The sequence below is a fragment of the Mesocricetus auratus genome, unplaced genomic scaffold, assembly GCF_017639785.1.
Source record: "Mesocricetus auratus isolate SY011 unplaced genomic scaffold, BCM_Maur_2.0 Super-Scaffold_100066, whole genome shotgun sequence".
Taxonomy (NCBI): Eukaryota; Metazoa; Chordata; class Mammalia; order Rodentia; family Cricetidae; genus Mesocricetus; species Mesocricetus auratus.
Window position 1 is genome coordinate 1,441,941 of NW_024429235.1, and position 9,860 is coordinate 1,451,800.

Genomic DNA, 9,860 nt, shown 5'->3' on the forward strand with positions numbered 1-9,860 from the left:
AAAAAATGATCAAATAAAAAGCAAAACAAACCAAAAGAAAACATTTTACAATCAAAGATTGAAACATTTGTTTCGAATTATTTTGACTCTGATATTTATTCATGTGAATTAAGACACATTATTAGTAATTGGGAGACAACTTAACTGTTAGAAGAAAGTTTTATGGTCTTCTGTGAATGTTACTCAATATTTAAGTATTTTTTGTATATTGATACAACGTACAACCTCTAACTTTCATTTTTTCGTTTCATATCACGTAAAGTAATTGCCACATATGTGAAATGAACATATTTTAAACATTAAGTAAACCCTTTATACTCTCAAAGCATCTTTCAACATGCTTGGCTTTCCTTTGCATTTTCATTTCATTAAGGAATGTGACCTAGAAATTGATGTTTGATTGGTGTTTGATTCTGTGTCATGGACTTTTGGGTAATGTAGTGGTATTTACTGCTGCACTAATAGGATATCCAAATATCGTTGCATGCATTCTCACCTGAAGATAAAATAATGTAGAGTCATAAGAAGAAATAGACAGTTTTGTGTATTGTGTGTAGACCCACTTTAGAGTTTCTCATAATTCTATAGCCCAGTGTCCTTTGGAAATACTTCCGAAGAAACTCGTATTTTCTGTAGTCATAGGATTTAAATTTGGACAAATAAGTACAATGCAAATTTTATCATTTTTCAAATGGAGATGGGTTTTTATCCTTCCTTGTTCATGTGGTATGGAGAAACTCATAAATGTTATCTAGATACACCTATTCCCAACAACAGTCATGTTTTACACCACTGGAGACAAGTAGAAATATATTCCTTATGTGAGGTAGCCCATATTGCATCATCTCGGAAGAAGTATATCTAGATAGATTTCATCATTTTACTGGCACACATAAGGAGGATGTCTTTCAAGGGAAAATAGGAAAATCATTATGAAATGTGGACAATATTTATGTGTGATAAAGTCATAAACCCAATAGTTTATAAAGTGATACAAAAAAGGGATACTCAGACCCAGGTGATAGTTTATATAGGAACAATTAACTGATGAGTATTAAAAGACACAGGCATCTATTGTTGCAAGTCTGGCAGTTACCAAATTTTTATGAGGTAACTAAATAACAACTAAATAACTACTGGTATTCATAGAGGAAGACAGATGGGTTTTTAGTGATCTAAGTAATTTTGTGTCAGAATTAACAATCTGCTCTGGTAGAGATCACTCTACTCCTTAGAGATTAACAAGGGAAAAATCTTTTAATAATAGCACAGATCTGGGTCTGGCTCATGGACAAAAGAAAAAGACAGAGTTAGGAAACCCTGTTTGTTTTCACAGTTTCATAGTCTGGAGTTACATTTTGAGTAATTAAAGTTGTTTTAAGGAGACGGGACTTACAAATTCGGTTGTTTGAACAAATGTGGAGATTTTCAGTGTATACTATTGTCACAGTTCTCTGGACAGACCAGGACTGCTTTGACCAGGCAGCTGTCAATCAAGATTAGCCTGTCTGCCTGGAGAATTTTGCTCTTCCTTATAAGAGAACTGGGTGCACTCCTTCAGTGAATTCTACTTTATGTGGTTTAATATTTACTAAGCAAATTATAGGTAATTTGGAGGTCAGTTTATTATTATCAGTTTTCAGTTTTTCCTACATAAATATGATACCTAAAAAACTAATGCCTATCTGTCCATGAGACAGTGATTCAGCTAATCTCTCTGCAGCTGATGTGGGAAGTTCACAGACAGACTTAGAACCTCACTTCAATGTAAGCAAATATGTTTGAGTGGAAGCATGTGTTGTGTTGCACTATACTGAATGAACATCAAGTATATATTAGGTTAATTTAAAATGGCTCTTTATATGTATTTCAATAGGAATTTATATAGAAATATTACTCGAAATATCTGACCATTAAATTCGTATCAGTCATTAACATAGATGAATAGACAATGAAATCATGCAGAACCAGTAGGAAGTCAAAGTTCTTCACCATTCAAATTTCTGTGAAGTATCACATCTCACATACATTATGTAAAATGCTTATTATTTAGTATTAATGAGTCACTGTTAAAAGTATTATTACTTAGATGTTATTAATTGAATATATTCTAGATGCTAGAAAGGATTTTAAGGCAGTGGTTTCTACCCCAGGTTGAAGTAAGCATAATCTAGTATCTCCATGTATATATTCTAATTTAATTGTTATATGAAGTCCGGGATCTTGTGATTCTTTAAATAGGGATGGGAAACAATACTGCCTACAATTTCAGAGACACAGTAGTCTACATAATTTACATGATCTTTGGTGACATTGTATCCTGTAACAACCCTACTAGAGAAGTAAGTGGTATCTACTTTAGCCATTAGGGTATTGTCTAAGTATTTGTGTCAGTAATATTTTCTGTATTTCAAAGCTTTTCTATTTTAAGCAATTCAGTGTGCTCTGACTTAAAAGTGAACCTGAAGTTTCCTCTGTAGCTGACCTAAGAACATGAACATTCATGAATGAGTCCCTACCCCCTCAGACTGAAACTAGGGCTCTGGATCATGAAGGGTGGTCTTCAGAAAATCAGTGGCATTGCAGAGACACAGGGAAACAATGGTTTTATAGCAGATATATTACTGATATTTGTGGAGATGATCTCCCCAAATTAGCTTTGCAGAACAAAATTTCAACTGTATTTCCTGATGGTTTATTATTTTTTAATATCCCTGAACTACTCAGTATCTGTGGACAGAGCTGTTATGTGATAGTGTAGATTTAACTAAGACATATTTACAAAAATTTGATATAGATGTAGAGAAATAAGGAATATTCATATATGCATATAGATAGATAGATAGATAGATAAATAGATAGATAGATAGATAGATAGATAGGTTTAAAATGTAAATAAGTTTTAAGAAAGACTTAAAGTCCTCAAGCAAAAAAAATGGAGAATTTTCCCATATATTTTCTATTTAACTTTTTATGCATGTCACTTTCAGTTCCCTCTCCCTCCCATCCTCCCTCACTCCCCAATCTACCCAATCCGTCAACCACATTCCACCCCCCTCCGCTCCCCAGGGTGGGCAAGGGTCTCCATAAGGGATTTTCAGGGTCTGTCACATCATCCCTGGAAGGGCACAGGTTCTTCCTCATGTGTCCGGGCTGAAAGAGCATCCCTCCACATAGCATGGGTTCATGTCCTTCTATATGCCAGGAATAAATACTGCTCCAGTCTCCCAGGTGCCACAGATTGCCAAGGCCTCCTCTCTGTCACGCTGGTTCTGTGGGAGGATGTCTGGATCAGCCCCATTCTGGCCCCTCAGTCATCAGTCTGGGATCCATGTGTTCCCCATTGTTTAGGTCAGCTGCCTCTGTGGGTTTGCCAGACCGATCTTGATTCCTTTGGTCATCACTCTTTTTTGAAAATGGTTTCCAGGAGTTCAGTTTGGTTCACAGATGTGGGTGTCTGCCTCTGCCTCCATCAGCCATTTGATGAGAGTTCTAGGATTGCATATGAGGTAGTCATCATTCTGATTATCATGGGAGGGCATTTAAGGTAGCCTTAATGCCAGTTGGTGTCATTCTTGTAGATCTGTGAAGATCTCACTAGTGTCAGATGTCTCCTCCAACTTATACTGGCTCCATCTTTTCTGGTATTTCCCATCCACTTCTCCTCTATTCTTACCCTGATTCAACCTTCCTGCACTTCCATGACCTCCTCTCCCCTCCTCTTTTCTCTCTCTATTTCTCCCATCTCTTTCATCCCTCCCAATCGCCCCCCAATCCAATTAGGTTATTGCATCCCCTAACCCTTCTCTGGGTTACCATGCATATCTCTCTTAGGGTCCTCCCTGCACCCCAGACTATCTGGCGGTGAGGTTGTGGGCTGGCAATGCCCTGCTCCATGTCTAAAATCCATATATGAGTGAGTACATACCATGTTTGTCTTTTTGTGACTGGGTTACCTCACTCAGGATGGTTTCTTCCAGTGTAATCCATTTGCCTGTAAATTTTGAGATTCCATTTTTTTTTATGATGAGTAGTACTCCATTGTGTAAATGCACCACATTTTCTTTATCCACTCTTCAGCTGAAGGGCATATAGATTCTTTCCAAGTTCTGGCAATTACAAATAATGCTGCTATGAGCATAGTTGAGTAGAGAGAATTTTTTTTAAGTCAAAGAAAGAAAAGAAACCTGTAAATGACACTGGAACCAGAAAACATTTTTCTGGTAGGGATGAAAACTTGTTATTGAGAGACAAAGATTTCACACTTTCAGATATATTCTGAGAAAAATAAACTTCCTTCATGTTATTGTAATAAAAGTATGTATATTTAATGCTTCAAGATTTCGTTTTATTTGATTGACAGTTTTCCTAAAGGGGGGGGCTTCTATAAAAAGAAACATTTTGTCTTTAAAGTGTTTGCTTTACTTTATTGGGACTACAGGCCAGCTGTTTACAATACTTTTGACCTCATCATCTAGATTACTGTATTCAATATGGCTCTCATGAGAGGTGACGCATACGCTAGGAACAAAATGCAATTAGAATATGGTATTTGCCACACCTGAGTAATTATTAATGGCATCACAATGGACTTGAGAAAATAATCAATATTTGAACTTGCTTGAATCAAATTGTATAGAAGGTTAACATGCATAGTGGTTCCATGGCTAACAACATTTTTGGTTTCTTCCAAAAGATGTTCAAGAAATAAAAACAAACTAAACACAACAACTGTACCAGAATTTCACTTAATTCAACTCTCAGAGGATCCAGGCCTACAGACTGTTCTCATTGGCCTATTCTTGTCCATGTACATCTTGGCCTTGTTTGGAAACCTGCTCATCATCCTGACAGTAAGCGCTGACTCCCATCTCCACACACCCATGTACTTCTTCCTCTCCAACCTGTCCATGGTTGATATTGGTTTCATCTCCACCACTGTGCCAAAGGTTATTGTGGACATCCAAACCCACTGCCAAGTCATCTCCCATGTGGGTTGCCTGACACAGATGTCACTGATCATAATTTTTGCATGCATGGATAACATGCTTCTGGCTGTGATGGCATATGACAGGTTTGTGGCCATCTGCCACCCTCTGTATTACCAGGTCATTATGAATCCCAGTCGCTGTGGTGTCTTACTATTAGGGTCTTTTCTCCTTAGCCTTGTGGAATTATTCTTGCACTATGTGGCAATATTAAACTTTTCCAACTGTGAGGATTTTACTGAAATTTCCAACTACTTCTGTGGTCCTTCTGAAGTCCTTAAACTTTCCCATTTTGATCCTTTCACCAATAACATAGTCAGATATTGTATGGGCACTTTCTTTGGGTTACTTCCTATTTCAGGAATCATTTTCTCTTACTTTAAAATAGTTTCCTCCATCATGAGATCATCATCATCAAGTGGGAAGCACAAAACCTTCTCCACTTGTGGGTCTCATTTGTCCATTGTCTGCCTGTTTTATGGAACAGGACTAGCAGTATACTTTAGCTCTTCTCTGTCACATTCTCCAAGAAATAATGCAGTGGCCTCAGTGATGTACACTGTTGTTACTCCAATGCTGAATCCCTTCATCTACAGCCTGAGGAATAAGGACATTAAAACTGCCTTAAGGAAAATTCTTTGCAAAGCATTCTAATCATCGATATTTATAATTTCAATATATATATATATATATTTCAATATATATATATATTGAAATCCCAGTTAATGTCTCACATTATCACTAACTGATACTTCACTATATTGCATGATAAAGTGGTGGTCACTGAAATTGCCCCTTTGGTAAATCTATAGTGTGATAGTTTGAAAATAAATGGACCTCTAAAGGAGTGTTATATTAGAAGGTTTGGCCTTGTTTGAGGAAGTGTGTTACTGTGCAGGTGGACATTGAGATCCTTTTTGCTCAAGGCTCTCTCAGTGTGACAGCCAGTCCACTTCCTGTTGCCTGCAAGATGTAGTACTCTCAATTCCAGCACCAGATCTACCCAAAGATCACCATATTCACCATCATCATGATAATGGAATGAATCTCTGTAACTGTAAGCAACTCATCTCAATTAAATGTTCTCTTCATAAGTATTATCATACAATATTTGTAATATCCAGGTCTTGGAAACAACCTAGATGTCCCTCATAAGAAGAATGGATAAAGAAAATGTGGTATATTTACACAATGCAATATTACTCAGTGGTAAGAAATAATGGCATCCCAAAAATTCACAGGCAATTGGACAGAACTAGAAAAATATATCCTAAGTGAGATAACCCAAAGGCAAATATAGAATGTACTCACTCATAAGTGGAAACCAGACATAAATCAAATGATACCCAGTCTACAATCCACAACCTCAGAGAGTCTAGAGCCCTCTTCCAGAAATAGATGGTAGCAGATGCAGAAATCCACAGGTACCCAATAGGCCGAGCTCCTGGTGTACAATTGAAGTAAGGGAGTAGTGATAATATGAACAAATGAGTCAAGACCATGATGGGGAAACCCACCAAATCAGCTGACCCGAGCTAGTGAGAAATCACTGATTCAGGTCTGACAAATGGGGAACCTACATAAGACTGAACTAGAGTCCCTTAATACAGAAGACACTGGTGTGAATGGAACAATATATGAGGCCATTGATAGTGGGCTCAAAATCTAACACTAGTGCGCAAACTAACTGAGTGGATCCTATTCTATATGGAGAGATGCCTTGACCGGTCTAGACACAGAGGTGTGGGGGTGGAGAGGTGCCTTGGTCCTACCTAAACTAGATAATAGGACAGTCTTTGTAGACATCCTAGGGGATGCCTTACCATCTTCGAGGTGCAGATGGGAAAAAGGGGAGATGGGGGGAGCAGGAAGAGAAGAGGGAGGGTGAAATGGGAGAAACGAAAAAGAGAAAGAAAAAACAAAGGAAACAATATAACTGTTGTCATGGTCATGAGTTGGATAGGACTCAAAATCCTCTTGTCCATCTCAGTTCTGAAGTCCTACAAAGGCTTATAGGATATTGTATTCACAGAGGCCATGAAAATACATCACCAAGTAACTGTAGAATGTAGAACAGAGTGAAGAATATGAGTGATTCTTTGTGCCTCATTTGAGGGAGGATTCATGGAGATGTGTATATAAACATTAAATTTAGATATTCAAAATTATTTCTCAATAATTTATTTGTGTGTAATGGTTCCATTTACTATGTAAATTTTAATAAATGTTTTTAATGAAAAGCATAATTATCTTATCTACTACCAAGTTTGAATTGTGTACTAAAATGAGATTTTAATAATAAAAACACAATTTAATGTAACATTGGTTTAAGATAATATTTGGTGCCTGATCTGTCTTCGATCCTATGATTCCCTCTTCCCCCTATTTTACCCCCACCCCCTCAACTTCCTGTTCCCCCATGACCCACTCCCTTCCTCTTTACCCCCTCTACTCTTCCCAGGTCCCACTGACCTCGAGTGATCTAAAGGTATAACATCAATTGGCAAGCTAAGCAATAGTGGAAGGACCACCTCGAATGCCCATTCCTGATAATGAACTTGATGTCTATAACTATCCGGGAGCCTTCATCCTGGGACTGATGGAAGCAGAGGCAAACACACAACTAAGCACTGAACTGAACCCAAGGAACCCAGTGACAGAGAGAGAGGAGTGATGAGCAAATTGGCAAGGAATGGGCTGGCAAAACCAGCAGAGACGGCTGATCTGAACAGGGGAGTGCTCTTGGACCCCAGACCGACAGTGGGGAGGCCAGAATGGGACTGATCTGGTCCCCCCAAATGTGAGTGTCAGTGAGAAGGCCTGGGCAACCTATGGGGCTCTGAGCTGTGGATCAGTGTCTATCCCTGGTATACAATCTGTCTTCATGTGCCTATGGCACAAAGAGAGATGCTCTCTCAGCCTGGACTCTTAGGGGAGTGCCTTGACCCTACCAAGAGTGAAATGATAGACTCTAGACATCCCCTATGTGGAGGGATTTGGCAATAGGGTGGGAGGGAGGGTGGAAGGGGAGTGCGGGAGGAGGGGAGGGAGAGGGAACTGGGATTGACATGCGAAACAAGCTATTTAAAATTAAAATAAAAAATGATTAAAAAAAAAAAAAAAAAAAAAAAAAAAAGATAATATTTGTTAAGAAAACAAACAGGTACTATAAAAAGGATGACTTTCCAATAACAGAACCTGCTTGGGAAATGAAACATAATGCCTTTGTTATCATGAGCTATTAATTTTAATTTGGCATTCAGACAATACAGTCCCTGGATTTTTTAATGTGACTTTAGTTAATTTAAACAGTGAGAAACTGTATTATAGTCTCACAACATATTAGGGTGAACTTAAATATTTCCTACTTTTCCTTGACAAAAAGAGCTTTTCTTAAATGGGTAAGAAATAATTTGAGTGTTTTTTGTTCAATTACGTTTTAAAATTACTTTTTATTTAAATTAAAAAGAATCTTATTTTATATACCAATCCCAATTCCCTCTCCCTCCTGTCCTCCCATATAATCCACCAATATCCGATCCCAGGATCAACTCCTCTGGGGTGATTAGGTCCCTACCATGCTCCAATTAGATCAGGAGATCTTCACCCATTCCCCTTCTCTGGGGGTCCATGTGACCTCCTTGTTTCCTAGCCTCTCTGTGGTTGTGGATTATAGGCTAGTCATCCTTTGTTCTATGCAGTGAGAGTGGGGTGCTGAAGTCTCCCACTATTAGTGTGTGAGATTTTGTATGATTTGAGGTTTTTTCCTTTAATTTTAAATAGCTTGTTTTACATGTCAATCCCAGTTCCCTCTCCCTCCTCTCCTCCCGCACCCACCCAACATCCCCCCAGCCTCCCACCCTATTGCCTATTCCTTCCACATAGGGGATATCTAGAGTCTGTCATTTCACTCTGGGTAGGGTCCAGACACTCCCCTAAGAGACCAGGCTGAGAGAGCATCCCTCTTTGTGTTATGGACACACGATGTCTGTTTGTATTCCAGGGATAAACACTGGTCCACTGCTCAGGACCCCATAGGTTGTCCAGGCCTCCTCACTGGCACACACATTTGGGGGGGGTCTGGATCAGTCCCAGAAGTTGGGCTGGAGTCCAAGAGCTCTCCCCCTGTTCAGATCAGTTGTCTCTGATGGTTTTGCAAGCCCATTCTTTGCCAATTTGCTCATCACTCCTCTCTCTCTGTCACTGGGTTCTTTGGGTTCAGTTCAGTGTTTAACTGTGTTTTTAGTAATGCTTTTTTTTAGAAATGTGGGTGTCTTTGTATTTGGGGTATAGATGTTCAGAATTGAGACTTTATCTTGATGGATTGTTCCTGTGATGAATATGAAAATACCTTCTTCATCTCTTTCAATTAATTTTAGTTTGAAGTCTAGTTTGTTAGGATAGCTACACAAGCTTGTTTCTTAGGTCCATTTTTTGGAAAAATCTTTTGCAACCCTTTACTTGTAGGTAATATCTGTCTCTGAAGTTGAGGTGTGTTTTTTTATTACTTTAATTTTAAATAGCTTGCTTCACATGTCAATCCCAGTTCCCTCACCCTCCCCTCCTCCCACACGCCCCACAATTTCCCCAGCCTCCCACCCCATCCCCACTTCCTTCCACATAGGGGATATCTAGCGTCTGTAATTTCACGCAGGTCACGGTCCAGGCACTCCCCTAAGAGTCCGGGCTGAGAGATAATCCCTCATTTTGTTATTGACACACAAAGTACATTTGTATGCCAGGGATAAACACTGATCCACTGCCCAGGGCAACATAGTTTGCCCAGGCCTGCTTCCAGACTCTCACACTCAACGGGGTCTGGATCAGTCCTATGCTGGTCTCCCAACGGTCAGCCAGAGGTCCAAGAGCTCC

At 39.0% G+C, this 9,860-nt stretch overlaps 1 protein-coding gene across 1 annotated transcript; it reads left to right on the plus strand.

Moving 5' to 3' along the window:
* Positions 1 to 4,808: 4,808 nt before the first annotated feature.
* LOC101840245 (olfactory receptor 7E24-like) lies at positions 4,809 to 5,642 on the plus strand. The gene is made up of 2 exons (XM_040736673.1): positions 4,809 to 5,143; positions 5,432 to 5,642. Exons 1-2 carry the CDS (start codon positions 4,809 to 4,811, stop codon positions 5,640 to 5,642), a joined length of 546 nt encoding a protein of 181 aa, XP_040592607.1.
* The last annotated feature ends 4,218 nt before the right edge of the window (positions 5,643 to 9,860 follow it).

Excerpts from the sequence above, each read along its gene's own strand:
- LOC101840245 (XM_040736673.1), top strand. The coding sequence starts at position 4,809 with ATGTACATCTTGGCCTTGTTTGGAAACCTGCTCATCATCCTGACAGTA. Across the intron at positions 5,144-5,431 it reads AGTCGCTGTGGTGTCTTACT|TTGTGGGTCTCATTTGTCCA; the intron begins ATTAGGGTCTTT and ends AACCTTCTCCAC.